Source organism: Coregonus clupeaformis, chromosome 23 (genome assembly GCF_020615455.1).
Source record: "Coregonus clupeaformis isolate EN_2021a chromosome 23, ASM2061545v1, whole genome shotgun sequence".
NCBI classification, from domain to species: domain Eukaryota; kingdom Metazoa; phylum Chordata; class Actinopteri; order Salmoniformes; family Salmonidae; genus Coregonus; species Coregonus clupeaformis.
In genome coordinates this window covers 35648461-35675767 of record NC_059214.1, presented here as the reverse complement: position 1 = coordinate 35675767, position 27307 = coordinate 35648461, and the positions used below count along the sequence as shown (strand labels likewise).

The following is a 27307-nucleotide window of genomic DNA, read 5'->3' as shown; positions in this document are numbered from 1 at the left end:
GGTATGACGCTACAAGCTTGGCACACCTGTATTTGGGAAGTTTCTCCCATTCTTCTCTGCAGATCCACTCAAGCTCTGTCAGGTTGGATAGGGAGCGTCGCTGCACAGGTATTTTCAGGTCTCTCCAGAGATGTTAGATCGGGTTCAAGTCCAGGCTCTGGCTGGGCCACTCAAGGACATTCAGAGACTTGTCCCGAAGACACTCCTGCATTGTCTTGGTTGTGTGCTTAGGGTCGTTGTGCTGTTGGAAGGTGAACCTTCGCCCCAGTCTGAGGTCCTGAGCAGGTTTTCATCAAGGATCTCTCTGTACTTTGCTCCGTTAATCTTTCCCTCGATCCTGACTAGTCTCCCAGTCCCTGCCGCTGAAAAACATCCCCAAGGCATTATGCTGCCACCACCATGCTTCACCGTAGGAATGGTGCCAGGTTTCCTCCAGACGTGACGCTTGGCATTCAGGCCAAAGAGTTCAATCTTGGTTTCATCAGACCAGAGAATCTGGTTTGTCATGGTCTGAGAGTCCTTAGATGCCTTTTGGCAAACTCCAAGTGGGCTGTCATGTGCCTTTTACTGAGGAGTGACTTCCGTCTGGCCACTCTAACATAAAGACCTGATTGGTGGAGCGCTGCAGAGATATGGTTGTCCTTCTGGAAGGTTCTCCCATCTCCACAGAAGAACTCTGGAGCACTGTCGGAGTGACCATCGGGTTCTTGGCCCCTTCCCTGACCAAGACCCTTCTCCCCCGATTGCTCAGTTTGGCCGGGCGGCCAGCTCTAGGAAGAGTCTTGATGGTTCCAAACTTCTTCCATTTAAGAATGATGGAGGCCACTGTGTTCTTGAGGACCTTCAATGCAGCAGAAATTTTTTGGTACCTTTCTCCAGATCTGTGCCTCGACACAATCCTGTCTCGGAGCTCTACGGACAATGCCTTCGACCTCAACGCTTGGTTTTGCTCTGGCATGCACTGTCAACTGTGGGACCTTACATAGACAGGTGTGTGCCTTTCCAAATCATGTCCAATCAATTGAATTTACCACAGGTGGACTCCAATCAAGTTGTAAAAACATCTCAAGGATGATTAATGGAAACAGCTCCATTTCGAGTCTCATAGCAAAGGGTCTGACTATTTATGTAAATAAGGTATTTCTGTTTATTTGCACAAATTTATAAAAACCTGTTTTCGCTTTGTCATTATGGGGTATTGTGTGTAGATTGAGGAGGAACACTTTTTATATAATCCATTTTAGAATAAGGCTGTAATGTAACAAAATGTGGCAAAAGTCAAGGGTTCTGAACACTTTCCGAATGCACGGTACATATGAGATGAGTAAAGCAGTATGTAAACATTATTAAAGTGACTAGTGTTCCATTATTAAAGTGGCCAGTTATTCCATGTCTATGTATATAGGGCAGCAGCCTCTAAGGTGCAGGTTTGAGTAACCGGATGGTAGCCGACAAGTGATGGCTATTTAACAGTCTGATGGCCTTGAGATAGAAGCTGTTTTTCAATCTCTCGGTCCCACAATGGTGGACATTTTGAAGCAAGTGGGGATAACAGACTGGGGTAGGGAGAGATTGAATATGTCCGTAAACACTCCAACCAGCTGGTCTACGCATGTTCCAGGACGCGGCTAGGGATGCCGTCTGGGATGGCAGCCTTGTGAGGGTTAACACGCTTAAATGTCTTAATCACGTCAGCCACGGAGAATGAGAGCACACAGTCCTTGGGAGTGGGCCGCATCAGTGGCACTGTGCTATCCTCAAAGCGGGCGAAGAAAGTGTTTAGCTTGTCCTGGAACAAGACGTTGGTGTCCGCGACGTGGCTGGTTTTCACTTTGTAATCCGTGATTGTCTGTAGACCCTGCCACATAGACCCTGTAGCTAACCAAACCATCAGTCCTAGCTTGCTATTATGAAAATCGAATTCAACAATGCCAATAATGTTTTCAATTCAACTTTTGCGTTCAAAAGCAGCTCAAACATAGAACATGTAAGGATGAACTATAGCCATTGAATTATACCGTGCTGATATACTGTGCATTATAGGGAAATAATGCACGCTCTAGAATGCCCTTCAAGCCAATCAGAAACGAGTATTCAACAATGCCATGGTATAATTAAGCAATAAGGCCCGAGGGTGTGTGGTATACGGCCAATATACCCACGGCAAAGGGATATTCTTACGCACGGCGCAACGCGGAGTGCCTGGATACCGCCCTTAGCCATGGTATATTGGCCATATACCACAAACCCCCAAGGTGCCTTATTGCTATCATCAGCTGGTTACCAACGTAATTTGAGCAGTAAAAATACATGTTTAGTCATACCCTTGGTATACAGTCTGATATACCACGGCTGTCAGCCAATCAGCATTCTGGGCTCAAACCACCCAGTTTATAAGATCATATAAACAGTAAACACATTCATTTACATATATTTGAATATTCATGTTTTTGACACACAAATGTATCATATTTTATATCAGTCCTCATTTAACTAGGCCTGTCTTCCATTATACGTAACTGAAGCAGACATTCATGCTAATGAATGTATAATTTGTTTTAGGTTTTAAAAAGTCTATGCAAATTCCAATACAAAATGAGTTTACCCGTATTGGGCAACTCAACCAGCTGGTTGAGATGTTTGTGATGAGTTATCTATCTAATTTTAAGTTATGCAAATAAAGACAGTTAATTTATGCCTATACTGTTAGTTAGCTAGCAAACGTAAGCTTGCTGACTCGCTAGCTAATGTTACATGTATGATCTGTGTAGTAATATTATCAGAATACCATTTGCATTGCTAGTTATAGCCTAATGTTAGATAGCTAACATTGAACCTAGTTTGTTATCTTTAGCTACCTTCAGATTTATAGACAGCTATGACAATGTTTGTATTGGTAGTAGTAAGAGTTGGGATTATGCCGATTCATTGTTTAGCTAGCTAGCTAGCTACCTAGCTAGCTACATGTCTAAACAAAAGACTCCACTTTGGCCGGATTATTACATGACCCATCAAGTTAGCCAGGTGTGTCTGGGGGTGATTGTGGCCATCTATTGTATTTCATGAACATGTGTACATGTCTAGACAATAGTGACCCATCCATTTAGCTAGATGGGGCTGGAGGGTGGTTATAGCATTTCCTTCACATGACCAATTAATTTAGACAAGTGTGTCGGGTAAGCGTAATCTAATAATGATACAATTTTCTACAATATTTTTATCTGGACACTTTCTGTTTTTTATATTGCTACTACGCAAGTAACCACTCACTATCCCGTTTACACCTTCTGTATCCTGTGCATGTGACAAATAAACTTAGATTTTATTTGATATAGTGTGTGTTTACCACATGGCCTCACATGTGACTCCTTAAAGAGATGGGTGGGGCTAAGGATTAAGAGGGTGTGAACGATGCTGAATGGGTGTAGACAAAGAAGAGCTCTCCAGTAGGTGTACCAAAACATTCAAGGGTCATTTTCTCAAAAGTGGGGTTACAAGTTTATCAACTTTCAAAGCAAAATTACTATCCCATTGTTCCTCAACTGCAGTGTATAAATGTACCATTTTCTAGCTCTGAATCTACTTTTATCCAATGTAAAAAACAACATTTCAAATTGAGGCGGTCGGTCACATATCGTGTTGTCGTTTCTACTGTAGCACACCATATGTCTGTATGTATGGAGCATAATGTATTTACTGTTTTATTCACATGTTTTCAAGTACTGATGACAAATCATGCATTCCGATTCTTGCAAAGATTGTACTGGACACATATGATGTGTGTAAAATAATGATACGTTATTAATTACACTTTGGATGGTGTATCAATACACCCAGTCACTACAAAGATACAGGCTTCCTTCCTAACTCAGTTGCCGGAGAGGAAGGAAACCGCTCAGGGATTTCACCATGAGGCCAATGTTGACTTTAAAACAGTTAAAGAGTTTAATGACTGTGATAGGAGAAAACTGAGGATGGATCAACAACATTGTAGTTACTCCACGATACTAACCTAATTGACAGAGTGGAAAGAAGGAAGCCTGTACAGAATACAAATGTTCCAAAACATGCACCCTATTTGCAACAAGGCACTAAAGTAATACTGCAAAAAATGTGGCAAAGCAATTAAGTTTATGTCCTGAATACAAATCCAATACAACACCTTACTGAGTACCAAGCTCCATATTTTTAAGCATAGTGGTGGATACATTATCTTATGGGTATGCTTGTAATCATTAAGGACTGGGGAATTTTTCAGGATAAAAAGGAAACGGAATGGAGCTAAGCACATTCAAAATCCTAGAGGGAAACCTGGTTCAGTCTGCTTTCCACCAAACACTGGGAGATGAATTCACCTTTGAGCAGGACAATAACCTAAAACACAAGGCCAAATCGACACTGTAGTTTCTTAACAAGAAGACAGTGAATGTTCCAGAGTGGCCGAATTAGTTTTTACATAAATCTACTTAAAAATCTATATTAAGACCTGAAAATTGTGTCTAGCAATGATCAACAACCAATTTGACAGAGCTTGAAGAATTTTGAAAAGAATATCAGGCAAATGTTACACAATCCAGGTGTGGAAAGCTCTTACAGACTTACCAAGAAAGTCTCACTGCTGTAATTACTGCCAATGGTTCTTCTACAATTGATTCAGGGGTGACTCACCAGTGCGTCATTCTAAGTTACATAACAAAAGAATCCCCATCAAAATCTGTTAGTTTATACTAGAGATATCTGTTCTTTTGCATTTGATGCGACTCAATCCACCACATCCGTCAGTGTCGCACTTCCACATCTGTGGTGAAAGGTGGCAGAGCTAGAGCAGTGTTTGTCAGACCATGAGATCTCGAAAATGGGTAATCTCACATAAACGTCTGTAGCGTCTGAATGGGTTGACCACTCAATGGAAAGGGGAGACTCGTACGAACACAATGGAGTTCTCAGTTTTGCTCTAGAACCCCCACAAGTGTCACAGTACTCGTCTGAAGGTAACCGGTACCGGTAAAAAAATGACAATGGAAGTATTTAGCTAGTTTTGTGACTACCCAAAAAAAGGGTTAAATATGTGTAAAAACAAAAAAACAAAAAAAAACAGAAATACAATACACATTTACATCTCCTAGATTCAGGACAGACACTTCAAAACCTTGTTTCTTATGATAAATTGTTTTACTGTCCTTTTGAATGTGTTATTCAATGCATTTCTATGGGCTTTAGCAGTAAAGGCCAAAATCTATATTTTATCAAAACAATTGTATTTATTTTTAAAAATTCCTAATGGGGTCCTAAAATTCAAAATCAAATAGCTAAATTATCCATAGTTTGACCATCTTAAGACAATTACAGCCTTGAGTCTTCTTGGGTATGATACTACAAGCTTGGCACACCTGTATTTGGGGAGTTTCTCCCATTCTTCTCTGCAGATCCTCTCAAGCTCTGTCAGGTTGAACGGGGAGTGTCGCTGCACAGCTATTTTCAGGTCTCTCCAGAGATGTTCGATCGGGTTCAAGTCCGGGCTCTGGCTGGGCAACTCAAGGACATTCAGAGACTTGTCCCGAAGCCACTCCTGTGTTGTCTTGGCTGTGTGCTTAGGGTCGTTGTCCTGTTGGAAGGTGAACCTTCGCCCCAGTCTGAGGTCCTGAGCGCACTGGAGCAGGGATCTCACTGTACTTTGCGCCGTTCATCTTTCCCTCGATGCTGACTAGTCTCCCAGTCCCTCCCGCTGAAAAACATCCCACAGCATGATGATGCCATCACCATGCTTCACTGTAGGGATGGTGCCAGGTTTCCTCCAGACGTGAGTTCAATCTTGGTTTCATCAGATCAGAGAATCTTGTTTCTCATGGTCTGAGAGTCCTTTAGGTGCTTTTTTGGCAACTCCACGCGGGTTGTCATGTGCCTTTTACTGAGGAGTAGCTTCCATATGGCCACTCTACCATAAAGGCCTGATTGGTGGATTGCTGCAGAGATGATTGTCCTTCTGGAGCTCTGTCAGAGTGACCATTGGGTTCTTGGTCACCTCCCTGACCAAGGTCCTTCTCCCACGATTGCTCAGTTTGGATGGCAGCCAGGTCTAGGAAGAGTCTTGGTGGTTCAGAATTTCTTCCATTTAAGAATGATGGAGGCCACTGTGTTCTTGGGGACCTTCAATGCAGCAGAACTTTTTTGGTACCCTTCCCCAGATCTGTGCCTCGACACAATCCTGTCTCGGAGCTCTACGGACAATTCCGTTGAGCTCATGGTTTGGTTTTTGCTCTGACATGCACTGTCAACTGTGGGAACTTATATATACAGGTGTGTGCCTTTCCAAATCATGTCCAATCAATTGAATTTACCACATGTAGACTCCAATCAAGTTGTAGAAACATCTCAAGGATGATCAGTGGAAACAGGATGCACATGAGCTCAATTTCGAGTCTCATAGCAAAGTGTCTGAATACTTATGTAAATAAGGCATTTCAGAAACATTTCAGAAAACCTGTTTTCACTTCGTCATTATGGGGTATTGTGTGTAGATTTATGAGGGAAAAATAAAATGTAATCAATTTTAGAATAAGGCTGTAAGGTAACAAAATGTGGAAAAGGGTAAGGGGTCTGAAAAATTTCCGAATGCACTGTACATGTAAGATACCATAGTAGATAGATGGTAAGACTTTAATTTAATGTTACATACAGCATATAAGCATTCATAACTTGTTGCATAAAGCTACACATCCCCAATCAGTAGCCATGGATTACAGGCAACATCCGCACTGAGCTAAAGGGTAGAGCTGACGCTTTCAAGGAGTGGGACTCTAACCCGGACGCTTATAAGAAATCCCGCTATGCCCTCCGACAAACCATCAAACAGGCAAAGAGTCAATACAGGACTAAGATTGAATCGTACTACACCGGCTCCGACGCTCGTCGGATGTGGCAGGGCTTGAAAACTATTACAGACTACAAAGGGAAGCACAGCCGTGAGCTGCCCAGTGACACAAGCCTACCAGACGAGCTAAATCACTTATTTGCCCACTTCGAGGCAAGCAACACTGAAGCATGCATGAGAGCATCAGCTGTTCCGGATGACTATGTGATCACGCTCTCTGTAGCCGATGTGAGTAAGACTTTTAAGCAGGTCAACATTCACAAGAACGCAGGTCCAGACGGATTACCAGGACGTGTACTCTGAGCATGCGCTGACCAACTGGCAAGTGTCTTCACTGACATTTTCAACATGTCCCTGACTGAGTCTGTAATACCAACATGTTTCAAGCAGACCACCATAGTCCCTGTGCCCAAGAACACTAAGATAACCTGCCTAAATGACTACCGACCCGTAGCACTCACGTCTGTAGACATGAAGTGCTATGAAAGGCTGGTCATGGCTCACATCAACACCATTATCCCAGAAACCCTAGACCCACTCCAATTTGCATACTGCCCCAACAGATCCACAGATTATGCAATCTCTATTGCACTCCACACTGCCCTTTCCCACCTGACAAGAGGAACACCTACGTGAGAATGCTATTCATTGACCACAGCTCAGTGTTCAACACCATAGTGCCCTCAAAGGTCATCACTAAGCTAAGGACCCTGGGACTAAACACCTCCCTCTGCAACTGGATCCTGGTCTTCCTGACGGGCCGCCCCCAGGTGGTAAGGGTAGGTAACAACACATCTGCCACGCTGATCTTCAACACGGGGGCCCCTCAGGGGTGCGTGCTCAGTCCCCTCCTGTACTCCCTGTTCACCCATGACTGCATGGCCAGGCACAACTCCAACACAATCATTAGTTTGCCGACGACAAAACAGTGGTAGGCCTGATCACCGACAACGATGAGACAGCCTATAGGGAAGCAGTCAGAGACATGCCCGTGTGGTGCCAGGATAACAACCTCTCCCTCAACATGATCAAGACAAAGGAGATGATTGTGGACTACAGGAAAAAAAAGAGGACTGAGCACGGCCCCATTCTCATCGACGGGGCTGTAGTGGAACAGGTTGAGAGCTTCAAGTTCCTTGGTGTCCACATCACCAACGAACTATCATGGTCCAAACACACCAAGACAGTCGTGAAGAGGGCACGACAAAGCCTATTCCCCCTCAGGAGACTGAAAAGATTTGGCATGTGTCCTCAGATCCTCAAATAGTTCTACAGCTGCACCATCGAGAGCATCCTGACTGGTTGCATCACCGCCTGGTATGGCAACTGCTCGGCCTCCGACCGCAAGGCACTACAGAGGGTAGTGCGTACGGCCCAGTACATCACTGGGGCCAAGCTTCCTGCCATCCAGGACCTCTATACCAGGCGGTGTCAGAGGAAGGCCCTCAAAATTATCAAAGACTCCAGCCACCCTAGTCATAGACTGTTCTCTCTGCTACCGCACGGCAAGCGGTACCGGAGCGCCAAGTCTAGGTCCAAAAGGCTTCTTAACAGCTTCTACCCCCAACCCATAAGATTCCTGAACAGCTAATCATAGCTACCCAGACTATTTGAATTGTCCCCCCACCCCACCCCACCCCAACCCCCTTTTCTATGCTGCTGCTACTCTGTTTATTATTTATGCATAGTCACTTTAACTCTACCCACATGTAGATATTACCTAAATTACCTCGACTAATTGGTGCCCCCGCACATTGACTCTCTACCGGTACCAACTGTATATAGCCTCCCTACTGTTATTTTATTTTACTGCTGCTCTTTAATTTAATTTATTTTTTATTTTTTACTTATCAATTTTTTACTTAACAGTTTTTATTTTCTTAAAAACTGCATTGTTGGTTAAGGGCTTGTAAGTAAGCATTTCACTGTAATGTCTACACCTGTTGTATTCGGTGCATGTGGCAAATAACATTTGATTTGATTTGATTTGAACTATATAAGATTCCATAGGTCATCTTTATTGATTGGGGATGGTAGGAGGGGAAGTAAAAGTAGACAAACCTTGCTGACTCTGAGCATCGTAAACACGCAGGCCAAAGAGAGGAGGCCTCTCGCTTCTCAGTAGAGTAACGTCCCCAGAGGTTAGATCCAGCTGGAAGACAGAAGCGTTCATGTACTCCGTCCAGAAGATGGAGTTCCGGTAGTGAGAAATCCCAAATGGATGGTTCAACTGTTTGCCGTTGTACACAACCTGGATGAGAAATCAGACACACCAGTAGTCAAAGACCTGAGAGAGCAGAAGGAAGGAAAACTACAGAAATGGCAGAGATAACTATGGCAATTTTAGTTTACTATAATGGTGATATCCCAGCGGGCAAACCTGCTTGAAATGACGTCATTATCTGTCTGTAATGACGTCATTTCAAACAGTTTTGCCCGCTGGAACACAGCTTCACTCACCTGTCTGCCAGTGCCATTGAGGTGAATCTTCTCTATGTGATCATAGTAGGCATCACACCAGTACATGGTGCTGGTCCCATGGTCCAGGGTGAGGCCATTGGGCCACAGCATGTTAGACGTGACAAATATCCGTCTGTTAGATCCATCCATCCACGCTTTTTCTATCCTTCCTATGCTGTCATTGACCTCATCTTCCTCCCAGTCAGTCCAGTACATCCAACTGAAAGAAAGAAACAAAATACATTTCTTACAATTGAGTAACAATAAAAACCCACAACAAACCATACCAATCGGGGACTAAATCTGTTTTGCAAACATACAGTGCCTTCAGAAAGTATACATACCCCTTAACTTATTGCACATTTTGTGGTGTTTCAGCCTGAATACATTTTTTATTAAATATATATATTTTTCTCACCCACCTAAACATAATACCCCATAACGATGAAGTGAAAACATGTTTTAGAAATGTTAGCACATTTTTTGAAAATGAAATACAGAAATATCTCAGTTACCTAAGTATTCACACCCCTGAGTCAATACATGTTAAAATTACATTTGGCAGCGATTACAGCTGTGAGTCTTTCTGGGTAAGTCTCTAAGAACTTTGCACAGCTGGATTGTATAATATTCGCACATTATAATTTTTTTAAATTCTTCAAGCTCTGTCAAGTTGGTTGTTGATCACTCAGTGGAGTAACTACAATGTTGTTGATCCATCCTCAGTTTCTTCTCCTGTCGTCACAGCCATTAAACTCTGTAACTGTTTTATAGTCACAATTGGCCTCATGGTGAAACTGAGTTAGGAAGGACACTTGTATCTTTGTAGTGACTGGGTGATGTTATACCCCATCCAGAGTGTAATTAATAACTTCCCCAAAAAGGGATATTCAATGTATTTTTTATTTATTTTTACCCATCTACCAATAGGTGCCCTTCTTTGCGAGGCATTGGAAAACCTCCCTGGTCTTTGTGGTTGAATCTGCTCGAATTCACTGCTCAACTGAGGGACCTTACAGATAATTGTATGTGTGGGGTACAGAGATGAGGTAGTCATTCAAAAACCATGTTAAACACTATTATTGCACACAGAGGGAATCCATGCAACTTATTAACATAACATGCAACTTAATAACATAACAAAGGGGTTGGATACTTACTAAATCAAGACATTTCAGTTTTTTGATTGTTAATTAATTTGTAAAAAATCTACAAACATAATTCCACTTTGACATTATGGGGGTATTGAGTGTAGGCCAGTGACACAAAATCTCAAATTCAGGCTGTAACACAACAAATTTTGGAAAAAGTCAAGTGGTGTGAATACTTTCTGAAGGCACTGTACATACAAAATTGAAAACACACCACATAAACATTGATCCAAACAGACACAATTCAACATACACCATTTAATCATTGAGTCCATCTTCTGGCCCCACATCAGAAACCAGGTCCTACTGTGCATCATTATCTTTTCAGGGGTTTACTCAGCTATTCCCAATGGACTTGTGATATTTGAAAAGCGGTTAGGTCAATAATTTGACATGATCTAGTCTCTAGTAACCATGCTTAAGAGATTTGTATCCTCTGAGTGTTACTGCTGGGCTGCACAGCCTTTTCTGTCTCATCAATGATGGAGTTGCCTGCTACATGTGCGGTACATAAAACAGAATGTGATAGAGGGCGAATCAAGCTCTCTCTGTCTCTGCAAGTCATCTCCATGATCCAATGAATAATTCAACACACACACCACATTCTTCACTCCTTGGCTAAAGCTCTGTAAAGCAATAACCAAAGCAAAAGTGTGTGTGTGTGTGTGAGTGTGTGTGTGTGTGTGTGTGTGTGTGTGTGTGTGTGTGTGTGTGTGTGTGTGTGTGTGTGTGTGTGTGTTTTGTGTGCGTGTTCATTAGTGTGCAGACGCGCGCGAGAGAGACCCGTGATAGGGAAAGAAAAATAAAAATAAAGAAAAATACAGTAAGTGATTGAGATAGTAAGTCGGCAAAGTTAATCCCTATCATGTTAACAAAGACTGGAGTTGACATTCAGGGAGAGAAATATAGCTCTGAAGAACAGAGCAGGATCTGAAAAACGACCTATTTCACCTGAGGAGACATCCTGCAGGTCAGATAACAATATCTGGTTCTGCTGATGGATGGGCCAATGCTCACTGACAACCAAAAACCACATTTTAATAAAGATGTGCCAACCCGTCAGCGAGAAGGTCAGTGGTTAAAGCGATTATTCCTCCGTTATGATAACAAAATAAATGAAACCCCCTGGTGTGGGAGGAATCATGTTATTGCAATAACGTAATGTGTGGTAGAGGTCTTCACAGGTCCAACAGACCTGAAATTCCAAGATCCTAAATTCTGTCTTTTGTCTCGGATCTGGGTTGGATCTGATATAATTGCCACAAGTCTCGGGTATGTGCAATTCAAATGTATTTACTGACTGGACCCGATTGCACCCTTCCTCTGTTAAATTAATGTGTGTGAGTTGATGAGAACTGTGTGAGCTTGTTATCTGTGTCAGCCAATTGTGACACAATAAAACCTATAGTTTATGTCCAGATGAAACTGGTTCCGGCTGCACACGTCACGTGCACCTGCTGCCGAGGTGAGAGAGAGAGCGAGTGAAAGGAGCCTTGGCCTAGGCTACTCTTGATTGCGAAGATGGAGGCCTTTTTCATTGAAGTAAAATGAAAGTTAGAGGATAAATAGTATAGTGAAAAGAAGCCTACAAGGGGAATGTCCTCGGGGACAAGTTTTAGTGGACAAAGATGAGAAGAACGTTGGCACGGCCAATTGGACTGGGTGTGCAACTCGCTATTCAGGTTTGATGCAATTTTCTAAGTTGTATTTACTTATTTTCCTATTTATTATCATTTGATTTATCATTATTATTATTGTAGGCCTATTTAAGAATCTAAACCAGTTCTTTATATACGCAAAAAGTATTTTGTTTCATTTTGTTGATAGCCTATATTTTCGTTGGCTAAATGAAGTTCGAACTGTCTTTTTAATTTTGTGCTATATTTAGTTAGAGATGGGCAAAAAATAGGCCTGTTGTAAAATAAATAGCATTAGCCTATTGCTGTCATTTGTTGGGTTCTGTTAAGTCATTTTCTTTGGCCAAAATAAGTTCATCTTGTGTTTGTCGCAATATAATAGAATTATCTGACAAGTAACCTACAAATAAATGCATGTCGGTGTCAGGAACATGGCACCGGCATATCTCTATCTTTCTCTCGGTCGCTCTAGGGCTAGGCCTAAGCTTCTCTTCCTTTATATTTATATTTTAAATATTAATATCATACAGTGGACGCCTAGGCCTATAGGTCAATAAAGTATGCATGCAATGGACCTGATGCATTTAGTGCTCAAATCTCCGACAGCTGAACCGTGAGGTGGACAATTATTGTTTTAGGAAAGTAAAAACCAATAAAACAATAGGCTATAAAGTTTTGAATATGCTACACATCGAAACACATAAAATATATTTTTGTTATTTGTTATAGGCAGTTTCTAAGGCCATGTAACTGTGGATAATTTGGCCAATATCATTTGTTTATTGAGGGCGTTGGCAGCGCCCGGTCTGTGGTTTCTTTCTCTTTCTACTCTCGGATCTGAACAGGTCTCTCGGGTCGGAACCGGCACGGGTCTGTTTGGGTCTTTTTTTCCACGGGCCTTTTCGAACGGGTCTGACTGTCCTCGGGTCCATTCAGAACAGTTCTCTGTTTTAAAAAGAAAATAATTTATGCATATTGGGTCAGGTGGGAAAGCCACGTATCCATTTCAGAACGGGTCCAACTTTTTGGACCTGTGAAGCCCGCTAATGTGCTGTAGCTAGCTATTTCTGAGAAGGAAATATTACAGTGAGGGAAAAAAGTATTTGATCCCCTGCTGATTTTGTACGTTTGCCCACTGGCAAAGATGATCAGTCTATAATTTTAATGGTAGGTTTATTTGAAGAGTGAGAGACAGACTAACAACAAAAAAATCCAGAAAAATGCATGTCAAAAATGTTATAAATTGATTTGCATTTTAGTGAGGGAAATACGTATTTGACCCCTCTGCAAAACATGACTTAGTACTTGGTGGCAAAACCCTTGCTGGCAATCACAGATGTCAGACGTTTCTTGTAGTTGGCCACCAGGTTTGCACACATCTCAGGAGGGATTTTGTCCCACTCCTCTTTGCAGATCTTCTCCAAGTCATTAAGGTTTCGAGCCTGACGTTTGGCAACTCGAACCTTCAGCTCCCTCCACAGATTTTCTATGGGATTAAGGTCTGGAGACTGGCTAGGCCACTCCAGGACCTTAATGTGCTTCTTCTTGAGCCACTCCTTTGTTGCCTTGGCCGTGTGTTTTGGGTCATTGTCATGCTGGAATACCCATCCACGACCCATTTTCAATGCCCTGGCTGAGGGAAGGAGGTTCTCACCCAAGATTTGATGGTACATGGCGCCGTCCATCGTCCCTTTGATACGGTGAAGTTGTCCTGTCCCCTTAGCAGAAAAACACCCCCAAAGCATAATGTTTCCACCTCCAGGTTTGACGGTGGGAATGGTGTTCTTGGGGTCATAGGCAGCATTCCTCCTCCTCCAAACACGGCGAGTTGAGTTAATGCTAAACAGCTCGATTTTGGTCTCATCTGACCACAACACTTTCACCCAGTTCTCCTCTGAATCATTCAGATGTTAATTGGCAAACTTCAGACGGCCCTGTATATGTGCTTTCTTGAGCAGGGGGACCTTGCGGGCACTGCAGGATTTCAGTCCTTCACGGCGTAGTGTGTTACCAATTGTTTTCTTTGCGACTATGGTCCCAGCTGCCTTGAGATCATTGACAAGATCCTCCCGTGTAGTTCTGGGCTGATTCCTCACCGTTCTCATGATCATTGCAACTCCACGAGGTGAGATCTTGCATGGAGCCCCAGGCCGAGGGAGATTGACAGTTATTTTGTGTTTCTTCCATTTGCGAATAATCGCACCAACTGTTGTAACCTTCTCACCAAGCTGCTTGGCGATGGTCTTGTAGCCCATTCCAGCCTTGTGTAGGTCTACAATCTTGTCCCTGACATCCTTGGAGAGCTCTTTGGTCTTGGCCACGGTGGAGAGTTTGGAATCTGATTGATTGATTGCTTCTGTGGACAGGTGTCTTTTATACAGGTAACAAACTGAGATTAGGAGCACTCCCTTTAAGAGTGTGCTCCTAATCTCAGCTCGTTACCTGTATAAAAGACACCTGGGAGCCAGAAATCTTTCTGATTGAGAGGGGGTCAAATACCTCATTAAAATGCAAATCAATTTACAACATTTTTGACATGTGTTTTTCTGGATTATTTTGTTGTTATTCTGTCTGTCACTGTTCAAATAAACCTACCATTAAAATTATAGACTGATAATTTCTTTGTCAAAGGGCAAACGTACAAAATCAGCAGGGGATCAAATACTTTTTTCCCTCACTGTATGTCAAGGCCACCTAACTTAAAACATTTTAAATGTAAACTTCATTGGGGTAACGCCAGAGTTGGGACGTCCCAAGGATCCCGGATAGCATGGACCCTCCCAGAATGGGTCGAGATAGCTCCTGTGCTTTATGTGCTTTTCTACTGTAACACCCAAAGACACTAATATACCTGACCCTTTTCTTGTGTGTTTGTTTCTTTGTTTAAAAGCAGCATCACATAGGCTTAGTGAGCTGTGCATATTCTCTTTTCTGTGAACATTTTGCAGTGGGTCACTCCCTGAATAGATATGTGAACACACAACTCATAATTCAACCACATCGTTCTTTGACATCAGTGCATTGGTAAAACTGATGTTGTATTATACAGGTATTGTATGATTTGGCCCAGTCTTCAGTGAGCTTACCTGTTGAGTGGATCCACTACGATGGCTCGGGGGTGAGACATGTCCCCCTCCAGAAGAGTCTTCCTGGTTTGAGAGGCCCTCTCCAGTCTGGCCACACTAATAGTCTTCCTGTACCCATCATTGGTCCAGTAGAGGTTATTACCAATCCAGTCCACAGAGATCCCCTCAACATTGTCCAGGTCTGCAAGGTGATGGAACCCCAATGTTATTGTTATCTGCCCCTGACATGACGTTCTTTTTTTTCCCAACTGTAAACGGATCATTTAGAAAGTCTATTAACTGATGCATACAGACAGCGCAATGTTGTTATCATTTTAATGATTAATACCATTCACAGAGATATATAGCCAAGCAAAATCCATCAAAGTGTTCGTTTAGTCAAGGAGACAGGAGTAAAGATGTTTCATATAAAGCAGGGATGGGCAACTTTGATAGGGGTGGGGGCCACAACAAATCTGAACTCATCATGAGGGGCCGCAGTGGCTCGCGGGTCTGCGTAACCACATCCATACCCACACATGCAGTAAGAGTCGGCCCTTGCCTTTTGGGGGCCCTAAGTTAAATTTTGCAAACAGCGGAGAGTTTTAGAGTTAATTTCCTGCGATTCTACACATTTTGCCATGGAGCGTAGAGACAATTTTACAGTTTTACAGCTAATTTCCTACAATTCTACACATTTTGCCATAGGATGGAGAGAAATGTTTAGATAGCTGGCTAGACTGACTTACCAATCTAAAAAATTTTAGCTGACATGGGCTAATTGAGTGATTGAAACTGACTGACATAACAAGAGAAAATCTGCTGATGCCTAACCACATTTCGAAATTCCACCTTGTGTATTATACTATTCCTAATAGATCCTTGGGCCTACAAAAGGGTAGCCCATCCCTGATATAAATTATAATAACAAATAAACCCACCATCTTTGAGTATCGTTTCCCGGCTGTTCCCATCTATTTTCTGCCGGCCTATGAGGAAACTGGTTGTGTCAGCGAAGTAGATGTGTCCTGACTCTGTGTGGTAGTCGATGGCTCTGGGGTTGACCAGGTCCTCGATCGGGACCATGTGCTCATCACTGGACTTCACATTCATGTCCAGGCCTCGGATGACCCCTGGCCGACCTTTACCATAGAACAGGAAGAGGTCGTTTTTGGGTTCTAGAATGCAAAAACAGAGAAGGGTTCTTTACTCTTTATTCTACTTATTGTCAGTTAATTGGTGTAATTCTTCAATGCTGCTGATCCCAGAATTAAAGCCTCTAACATTCCATGTTGTCCTAATCTGAGACGGCCAGGCTCATCTATTCTCCTTGAAGGGAGAAGTGATCAGCGCTGAGAAAGCAGTAGTCTTGTGAGCCATACTCAGTGTTCTTGCGCTAGCTAGCTTGGCCTTCTGAAATAACTATATGAAAGTCAGGCGAGAGACTAAAAAGCGACTGTTAACTTCTAATGCACAGACATGAACATTATCTCATTTGAAAGGCAAAGCTGAGGTAGCTCCACTGTGGCCCAACACCAGTCACTCTGGGGGTTCTGGGTGGGACCCTAGGGATCCTCCAGGGCTACAAAGAAAGAACCAGACCTCTCCTCACTCTGCCAGAAGCCCCTCTACCCAGGAGACCATACTGCCGTGTGTGAGACAGACCACACAGGCATCACTTCAATTTATCATCCTGTGAGGGAGAGTCAGGCTACCCCAGGAGACAATTAAGCATTGTATGAGACCCAGTTCACAAACCCCACCATGACTGGCTGCGATGCGGCAAGAAGAAGCACAAACATTTAGCACTGAATCTCATTAGGCTAAGGGAAGAGAGAGCTGGTGTCATCAGAATATCTAGTAAGGAGGTATAAATCAAATGTGTCATGGAGGGTGAACGTGGCAAGGCGCTCTGCTACGCCCAATCGAAATGCGGTGGACCTCTGATTGTGTGATCAATTTGATCTTCTGCTTTTATTGTCAACTACACAATGTTCGTGGATTGATCATCAAGCTAACAAATGCAGATGATCTTAAAACTCCATTATGGCAATAATGAATCACGGCTCCTGACAGGTCAATAGTGGGACATCATTTTCAAATGGGCCAGTCTCAACCAGCGTTCGTCTTCATCACTGTCTATTTGACTATCTGAGGCAGGGCGATATATATGGTCCATGTAGAAGAGATCCTCACTAGTGTCAACAGACAGACCTATACAGTATGCAAGGCACACATCTCGATATATCTGAGATACTGTATGTGGACAGAAATACTGATAGGTGTTAAAGTGATAGGACACACTTTCTTAGTCTGAGGGAACTAAATTGCATCTTTTGTACCTTGTTTTCTACAGTGCTTTCAGGAATATAGGCTATGATTAGATTACATGTTTATAGCATAATGGGATGAGGGATAGATGTGACACTGACTTTTGCAGGATTGTCCGTCGCTCCCCATACTGAAGCCTGTCCGACATCGACAGGTCCTAGACTTGTAGCTACCGCTCAGCAGACAGATGTGGGAGCATCCACCTGGCTTTCCATATGGGTCCTTCTCACACACGTGACTCCTTACTAGAGGATAGGAGGAGTAGGAAAGTCCATTAGCTACTCATCAAATATAACTGCAACACAATCATTTGACCGTACATTAAGTGAAGCAGAAAACTCTCAGATTCACAAAACATTTGTCACATGTAGGCTACACATGCATTTGACACCAGCATGCAATGTAGCACCCTGACTGGATCAAGTCACAGTGATGCAGAAATCTCTGAGCTTGTGCGTCACAAGTACTGCATATTCGACTCCAGCAAGCAAGCACATGTAGTACCCTGACACAAATGTCCTTTACCTTTTGGCTGAGTGAGTCTGTGGTAAACACGTATTGCTCCTCTGGAACTCCCCAGGCTGGTTAGTGTCCTGGGTTCTGTGGTGTTAAACCGATGGATCTTGAAGATGTCCATGGTATTCCCAATGGAGGGGTCAGAATGAGTGGCATACAGGTAGTTCTCAAAGACAGCTAATCCATGGATGTAGGACACCTGAAACAGAGCAGAACAATGCATTGACATGCAACAGAACAAAGATGAAACCCCACAAAATAAAAATGTTTATTCTATAAAACAACTCTGTGAGCTCCAGGATCTAAGACATGAGAGAAAACGTGTGTGTGTGTGTGTATTCCCCAACCTAGACAGGGTTATGGAGTGGGCATAATCCTCTGGGAACATACTACTAATAATAATAATAATAGGGTGGGTGCTTATACACTGAGTGTTCAAAACATTAGGAACACCTTCCTAATATTGAGTTGTATAGTTGGGGCATGGACTATACAAGGTGTCGAAAGCGTTCCACAGGGATGCTGGCCCATGCTGACTCCAATGCCTCCCACAGTTGTGTCAAGTTGGCTGGATGTCCTTTGGGTGGTGGACCATTCTTGATACACACGGGAAACTGTTGAGCGTGAAAAACCCAGCAGCTTTGCAGCTCTTGACACATTCAAACCGATGCGTCTGGCACCTACTACCATACCCCGTTCAAAGGCACTTAAATATTTTGTCTTGCCCATCATCAACAACGACCATCAAGCAATTAGGGTGAAATGCCTTGCTCACCTTGTCGGCTTGCCCTCCACGCTACATTTACTATGCCAACACCGTCCATGTACACACACACACACACACACACACACACACACACACACACACACACACACACACACACACACACACACACACACACACACACACACACACACAGGACAGGGTTGGGTGAGTAGTGTTCACAGGAAGTGTGCCTAAACCTACTGGGCCTCACCTCAACCCTGGGGCGGAAAAATATGTGGCAGGAGAAAAAAAACAACCAGGAAACCATTGAACCATCATGTTTTTTAGGAACACAGTTTGCTTCTAATAATAATATCAGCCAGTCTATTTCAAGGCTGTGTAATTTTTGGTAATACCAATGGTATTCACTAAGTTTATGGTTTATAATTTATTTAGGATAATGGTTTACAGCTTTGTCATGCTATTTGTTATTTTAAAATCATCTTATTTAATAATTTAATATATTTTAGATTTGAAGGCCACACAGAGGGCCAGAGATAATTACAGACATCTGTGATAATCTGAAATACCCAAAAGGGCCACTAGATGTCTTGTGATAGATTACATAAAATCCTTCAAAATTCTGGTAGTTTACTGGTAAACTTAGAACGTTTCCAGTAATATACCCTCCCTTTGCAATCCTATTTATGACTCAACCTGCATATTGTATTGTCTTTTTTGTATTGGTTTGAACCCTGTGGTGTATGAGCTGAATTGTAAGTGGAATAAAAAAATGGACACTACATCGTCTGCCAGTAGAAAAAGTTAAATCTGTCTTTCATATGTCATGGAGATGATATGCAGAGGTCTGCTGAGGCCACATACTTATGAACAGAAAGAGGCATCATTATGCTAAGAACACCTGCACACACAATAAGGTGTATTTCATATGCCTTGGCCTCTTTCTTTCCCTCCACCATCATAGCCTACAATATGAATCTCCCTCACACTACAGTAGGTCACTTTCAAGGGGCCTTTTGAATAATAATATTCCCTAATTAGACCTATCTGTCTCCAAAGTGTAGTAAAGTATGAAGGACTAAGGACATGGGTCATTTGTAAGCGGCCTCATCTCGGGGCAGCAGGTAGCTTATTGGTTAAGAGCGTTGTGCCAGTAACCGAAAGGTCGCTGGTTCTAATCCCCGAGCTGACTAGGTGAAAAATCTGTCGATGTGCCCTTGAGCAAGGCACTTAACCCTAATTGCTCCTGTAAGTCGCTCTGGATAAGAGCGTCTGCTAAATGACTAAAATGTAAATCTCACATCCTCTCACTCATCCACACTAATGAATCAACATGCAGTATCCCAGTGAAATCCATATTCAAGAGATATCAAATCCTTTGTCTGCATCCCAAATGGCACCCTATTCCTTATATAGTGCACTACTTTTGACCAGGGTCCATAGGGTTCTGGTCAAAAGTAGTGCACTATATAGGGAATATGGTGCCATTTGGGATGCATACCTTGTCTCTACTCTACAGCAACATGGGCAAGAGTCATACAGTAGCTAGAAGAAAGGAATAATCAGTTGCCCTGAACTGCCCTCCCAACCAAGTCTGGTTTTGGAAAGATGTTACTGTAGTTGTCAGTCTGTAAGGAGGAAGGTTTGATATCTGTAATGTGTTAGTATGTGTATGTAATGCTTGCAGGAATTGAACCCACAACCTTGGCTTTGCACACTCTTCACCACTGAGACACAAAATGGACAAACACATTTCAGATTGTCTCACATTATCCATATAAACATCCACAGACTAATGTCTGTGGTATGTAAACTGTAAACTCAAGAAGGCAATCATCAGAAGCAGAGCCCAGCTCAGGCCCCACAAAAACAGAATGAGGCTTGACACTCACTTGACTCTGCTGGATAACCGCATGCCTGTTCTTCCCGTTGTAATCCACTACTTCAATGTAATCCAGGTAGGCGTCTGCCCAGTACACCAGCTTCTTGACCAAGTCCAGGGCCACGGCTGTGGGTTGCTCTGTCTTGTAATCCACCAGTCTGGTTCGGTTGGTGCCGTCCATGTGGCACCGCTCCACCTTGGCTACGTTCCCATAGTCAGTGAAGAACAGCATCCTATTTGGAGATGATATAGACATTTCTATAAATATGCCACATAGCAGATGCTTATATTCAAAGCGACTTACTGTACAGTGAGTGAATACATAGTAGGCATAGTAGGGGTATGTGATGCCAGCAGGACTTGAACCCGTAACCTTTGCAATGCTAGCGCCACACTCTAACCAATTGAACAGGTTCCAGGAAGAGAAATAACAGTACATATATGCTTAACATAAGCCCATTAGGTAGCCCTTGAATGTAAATAATTGTTGAGGATTTCCAAATACTGTAGTCTTCCTTTTACTGTCATCATTAGGGTTGCAAAAATCCAGGAACTTTCAATAAATTCTCTGGTTTTCCCGAAATCCCAGATGGAAGATTCCCAGAAACAGGAGGGAATAAGCAGGAAATCCGGAGTTTTATTGAAAGTTCCCAGAGTTTTGCAACTCTAGTCATCCTCATATCCACCAACACAATGATAGCCCATGGTTATTCATGCCTGGTGCCTTATTCATTCATGGTTATTATTCAGGCATATCCACACAACTTTTTGAAACCAATTACTGCACAATTACTGCATTTTAGCGCCAACTACCAAGGAAAGTTATAAATGAACTTGAGTGACTGTATAGAGCCTACAGGTATACAAATTGAAGGAGATGACATTAAGAAAAAGTTATACAGTACTGAAAACAGACAGAACTTCAAGAAGAATCATGACAAAACAAATTCCCCAAATAGCAGCTATAGTATGAAAAGAAAGAAAGCACATTGAACCTTATCATTGTAAGTCTTATCAATTAAACTATTAATTTCCTGATTTTATCTACATGTACCGAAAAGGAAATGGTGTATCAGGGCCAGCATGGTATTGTAGTTTTGTATGGCCGTCTAAACAGACCTCCCACAAATACCCACTGTTAAGTTAGCAGTCTAAAGCCAGCTCGTTCCAGGAATCACCTCTTATACAGTATCTAATTGGAAATGCTTTTGCTTTAAACCAACCATTCAATGTGCAATGCCATATACAGTTGAAGTCGGAAGTTTACATACACCTTAGCCAAATACATTTAAACTCAGTTTTTCACAATTCCTGACATTTAATCCTAGTAAAAATTCCCTGTCTTAGGTCAGTTAGGATCACCACTTTATTTGAAGAATGTGAAATGTCAAAATAATAGTAGAGAGAATGATTTATTTCAGTTTTTATTTCTTTCATCACATTCCCAGTGGGTCAGAAGTTTACATATACTCAATTAGTATTTGGTAGCATTGCCTTTAAATTGTTTAACTTGGGTAAAACTTTTCGGGTAGCCTTCCACAAGCTTCCCACAATAAGTTGGGTGAATTTTTGCCCATTCCTCCTGACAGAGCTGGTGTAACTGAGTCAGGTTTGTAGGCCTCCTTGCTCGCACACGCTTTTTCAATTCTGCCCACAAATGTTCTATAAGATTGAGGTCAGGGTTTTGTGATGGCCACTCCAATACCTTGACTTTGTTGTCCTTAAGCCATTTTGCCATACATTGGAAGTATGCTTGGGGTCATTGTCCATTTGGAAGACCCATTTGCGACCAAGCTTTAACTTCCTGACTGATGTCTTGAGATGTTGCTTCAATATATCCACATAATTTTCCTTCCTCATGATGCCATCTATTTTCTGAAGTGCACCAGTCCCTCCTGCAGCAAAGCACCCCCACAGCATGATGCTGCCACCCCCGTGCTTCACGGCTGGGATGGTGTTCTTCAGCTTGCTAGCAGCCCCCTTTTTCCTCCAAACATAATGATGGCCATTATGGCCAAACAGTTCTATTTTTGTTTCATCAGACCAGAGGACATTTCTCCAAAAAGTACGATCTTTGTCCCCATGTGCAGTTGCAAACCGCAGTCTGGCTTTTTTATGGCGGTTTTGGCGCTGTGGCTTCTTCCTTGCTGAGCGGCATTTCAGGTTATGTCGATATAGGACTCATTTTACTGTAGATACTTTTGTACCTGTTTCCTCCAGCATCTTCACAGGGTCATTTGCTGTTGTTCTGGGATTGATTTGCACTTTTCGCACCAAAGTACGTTCATCTCTAGGAGACAGAACACGTCTCCTTCCTGAGCGGTATGACGGCTGCGTGGTCCCATGGTGTTTATACTTGCGTACTATTGTTTGTACAGATGAACGTGGTACCTTCAGGCATTTCGAAATTGCTCCCAAGGATGAACCAGACTTGTGGAGGTCAACCATTTCTTTTCTGAGGTCTTGGCTGATTTCTTTTGATTTTCCCATGATGTCAAGCAAAAAGGCACTAAGTTTGAAGGTAGGCCTTGAAATACATCCACAGGTACACCTCCAATTGACTCAAATTATGTCAATTAGCCTATCAGAAGCTTCTAAAGCCATTACATCGTTTTCAGGAATTTTACAAGCTGTTTAAAGGCACATTCAACTTAGTGTATGTAAACTTCTGACCCACTGGAATTGTGATACAGCGAATTATAAGTGAAATAATCTGTCTGTAAACAATTGTTGGAAAAATGACTTGTGTCATGCACAAAGTAGATGTCCTAACCGACTTGCCAAAACTATAGTTTGTTAACAAGAAATTTGTGGAGTGGTTGAAAAATGAGTTTTAATGACTCCAACCTATGTGTATGTAAACTTCCGACTTCAACTGTACCTAATAAAATAAAGGCAAAATGTATTCACAAATCTGATTTTGAAAAGAGATGGAAAGAAAGCAAGAGAGGCGACAATACAAACTTCAGACGCGGGGCACTGAGAGTCTCAGCAGGAAGAGCTGCCTTGCTCATGGTTAGGGTTGATAAGTAATTTCCCCCAAATTCCCAGGTTTTCCAGAAATCCCGGTTGGAAGATTCCCAGAATCAGGCCGGAATAAGCAGGAAATTCAGAACCCTCCAATCAGGATTTCTGGGAAAACCAGGGAATTTTGCAACCTCTAAACTAATGTGGAAGCATCAGGGTTGCCATGCTCATGGTTTCATTGTGGCTCTCTGAGACATACAGCACCAGGCCAGAGCAGACGATAACGGGAGAGAGAGACAGTCAGGGAGCTGAGGGGAGCTGGAGCCAGAGAGCCCACTTAATCCATACAAGTCAAGTCAGGAGAGATATAGATGTGACCTTTGAACCCCGAGATACATGCTGGGCTAAAAAATTACCTCCTTCAGCGAGAAACACAACTCCCTGAACAGGTGAGCCTCTACGTGGCATACCAATGACGGGTTTCTGGGATTAGGATTGTTGCTGATACAGTACAGTTAGGAATTCAGGAGACAAAACAAAGTATGTAGCTTACATTAAAATAAAAAACTGTATGAAAATAATAATTGGTCATGATGGTCTTTGCAAGTCTTATCTGAAGTCTTTCTTTCGCCTTTGTAAATGTATTTTGTGAACGTTTACAGTAGTCTTTTAGAACCACAAGAAGCAGGTTTCTCTTTCAAAACGTCTAAGTTCATGCATAGTGGGGTTCATGTACAGTGGCCTCCCGAGTGGCGCAGTGGTCTAAGGCACTGCATCGCAGTGCAAGCTGTGCCACTAGTGATCCTTGTTCGAATCCAGTCTCTGTCGTAGCCGGCTGTGACCGGGAGATCCACGGGGCGGCGCACAATTGGCCTGGCGTATGGGAGGGAATGGCCGGCAGGGATGTAGCTCAGTTGGTAGAGCATGGCGTTTGCAACGCCAGGGTTGTGGGTTTGATTCCCACGGGGGGCCAGTATAAAAATAAATAAATAATGTATGCACTCACTAACTGTAAGTTGCTCTGGATAAGAGTGTCTGCTAAATGACGTAAATGTAAAAAAAATGGGTGACATTTAGGTTGTACCATGACATCCATCAAACAGACAAAGATTACCGGCACATAATTGCAAAAGGTTTTTCTAATGATCAATTAGCCTTTTAAAATGATAAACTTGGATTAGCAAACACAACATGCCATTGGAACACAGGACTGATGGTTGCTGATAATGGGCCTCTGTACGCCTATGTAGATATTCCATTAAAAATCATCAGTTTCCAGCTACAACAGCCATTTACAACATTAACAATGTCTACAATGTATTTCTGATCTATTTTATTTAATTTTAATGGACAAGAAATTGCTTTTCAATCGAAAACAAGGACATTTCTAAGTGACCCCAAACTTTTGAACGGTAGTCTAAGCATTCAGACCCTTTACTCAGTACTTTGTTGAAGCACCTTTGGCAGTGACTACAGCCTTGAGTCTTCTTGGGAATGATGCTACAAGCTTGGCACCCCTGTATTTGAGGAGCTTCTTCTATTCTTCTCTGAAGATCCTCTTAAACTCTGTCAGGTTGGATGGGGAGCGTCACTGCACAGTTATTTTCAGGTCTCTCCAGATATGTTAGATCGGGTTCAAGTCCGGGCTCTGTCTGGACCACTCAAGGACATTCAGAGACTTGTCCCGAAGCCACTCCTGCATTGTCTTCGCTGTGTGCTTAGGGTCGTTGTCCTGTTGGAAGGTGAACCTTCGCCCCAGTCTGAGGTCCTGAGTGCTCTGGAGCAGGTTTTCATCAAGGATCTCTGTACTTTGCGCCGTTCATCTTTCCCTCAATCCTAACTAGTCTCCAGTCCCTGCTGCTGAAAAACATCCCCACAGCATGATGCTGCCACCACCATGTTTCACCGTAGGGATGGTGCAAGGTTTACTCCAGACGTGATGCTTAGCATTCAGGCTAAAGACTTCAATCTTGGTTTAATCAGACCAGAGAATCTTGTTTCTCATGGTCTGAGAGTCATTTGGGTGCCTTTTGGCAAACTCCAAGCGGGCTGTCATGTGCCATTTATGGAGGAGTGGCTTCTGTCTGGCCACTCTACCATAAAAGCCTAATTGGTGGAGTGCTGCAGAGATGGTTGTCCTTCTGGAAGGTTCTTCCATCTCCACAGAAGAACTCTGGAGCTCAGTCGGAGTGACCATCAGGTTCTTGGTCACCTCCCTGACCAAGGCCCATCTCCACCGATTGCTCAGTTTGTCCGGGCGGCCAGCTCTAGGAAGAGTCTGAGTGTTTCCAAACTTCTTCCATTTACGAATGACGGAGGCCACTGTGTTCTTGGGGACCTTCAATGCTGCAGACCTTTTTGGTTACCCTTCAGATCTGTGCCTCAACACAATCCTGTCTCGGAGCTCTACAGACAATTTCTTCAACCTCATGGCTTGGTTTTTGCTCTGACATGCGCTGTCTTCTGAGGGACCTTATATAGACAGGTGTGTGCCTTTCCAAATCATGTCCAATCAATTGAATTTACCACAGGTGGACTCCAATTAAGTTGTAGAAACACCTCAAGGATGATCAATGGAAACAGAATGCACCTAAGCTCAATTTTGAGTCTTATAGCAAAAGGTCTGAATACTTATGTAAATAAGGTTTTTCTGTTTAAAAATCTAAAAATCTGTTTTTGCTTTGTCATTATGGGGTATTGTGTGTAGATTGATGAAGATGTTTTATTTATTTAATCCATTTTAGAATAAGGCTGTAACTTAACAAAATGTGGAAAAAGGGAAGGGATCGGAATAGTTTCCAAATGCACTGTATGTTCCACAATCGAATGGAAAAGGAACTCTAGGCCTCACTATACTAATAAACATAATTGTTTTTTAGTTTTTGCTTTCGCATAATAAAAACCCATTCTCCCATCAAAATATGATGATGGAAAAATATGCCCCCTCAGTCAGTATTATTTGTTTGGGAAGTTAGAGCTTAACTAAAACTACCACAGGCAAGATTGAACAAGGTTGACACTCATTTCAATTCCTTTTCAGAGATCCTCTTAACAGTGGGAAGAGTTGACCATATCCATCAAACCTTTCCAGAAGCGAAAAATAAAAGAATAGCATTCCTTTTCATGAAAGAAAGAAGAAAATCTAAACAGCAAAATAAAATGGAGGGTGGTGTCAGAACATATTCCATAAACATTGCGCCTCATGCTGTGCTGCTATCAGCTATCATCAAACTCCTCAATTTATTTTTGTTTCCACACCACTGCCACGGCTGACAGACCCTCTGCTCTCTCCCTCACCAGAAACAGCTGTAGCCATGTCTCACCAATTAAAGAGAGAGGAGCCCAGAGAAATGCTTGCTCCTGATAACCAATCATGCCCAGCTCCCTGCTCCCCTGACGGACTTGCACACACACTCTCCTCCTACACCATCATCCCTCAAAACACATGCAACATCAACAGCAACATCATGGCGTGCATGAGTGCACGCATGCATGTATGTGTACAGTGCCTTCATAAAGTATTCACACCCCTTGACTTTTTCTACATTTTGTTGTGTGAATTTTTTATTTAGATTTTTTGTCACTGTTCTATACACAATACCTAATAATGTCAAATTAATTAAAAATGAAAACCTGAAATGTCTTGTCAGTAACTATTCAACCCCTTTGTTATGGCAAGCATAAATAAGTTCAGAAGTAA

The 27307-nt window shown here is 42.6% G+C and overlaps 2 protein-coding genes across 2 annotated transcripts in view; both read right to left on the bottom strand.

The window, feature by feature from the left end:
- LOC121536153 (low-density lipoprotein receptor-related protein 1B) overlaps positions 1-9116 on the bottom strand; it is a 189014-nt gene extending 179898 nt beyond the window's left edge. The window contains exon 1 of the mRNA XM_045206691.1: positions 8933-9116. Coding sequence (XP_045062626.1) covers positions 8933-9044 — 112 coding nt within the window. The 5' untranslated portion in view covers positions 9045-9116. The remainder of the gene's footprint in view (positions 1-8932) is intronic.
- Positions 9117-9134: 18 nt separating this feature from the next.
- Positions 9135-27307, bottom strand: part of LOC123481710 (low-density lipoprotein receptor-related protein 1B-like) — a 209323-nt gene continuing 191150 nt past the window's right edge. The window contains exons 6-12 of the mRNA XM_045206460.1: positions 20651-20873; positions 18041-18230; positions 17617-17760; positions 16126-16362; positions 15206-15386; positions 9332-9551; positions 9135-9158 (exon numbers count right to left, since the gene is read on the bottom strand). Of these exons, the coding sequence (XP_045062395.1) occupies positions 9135-9158; positions 9332-9551; positions 15206-15386; positions 16126-16362; positions 17617-17760; positions 18041-18230; positions 20651-20873 (1219 nt within the window). The remainder of the gene's footprint in view (positions 9159-9331; positions 9552-15205; positions 15387-16125; positions 16363-17616; positions 17761-18040; positions 18231-20650; positions 20874-27307) is intronic.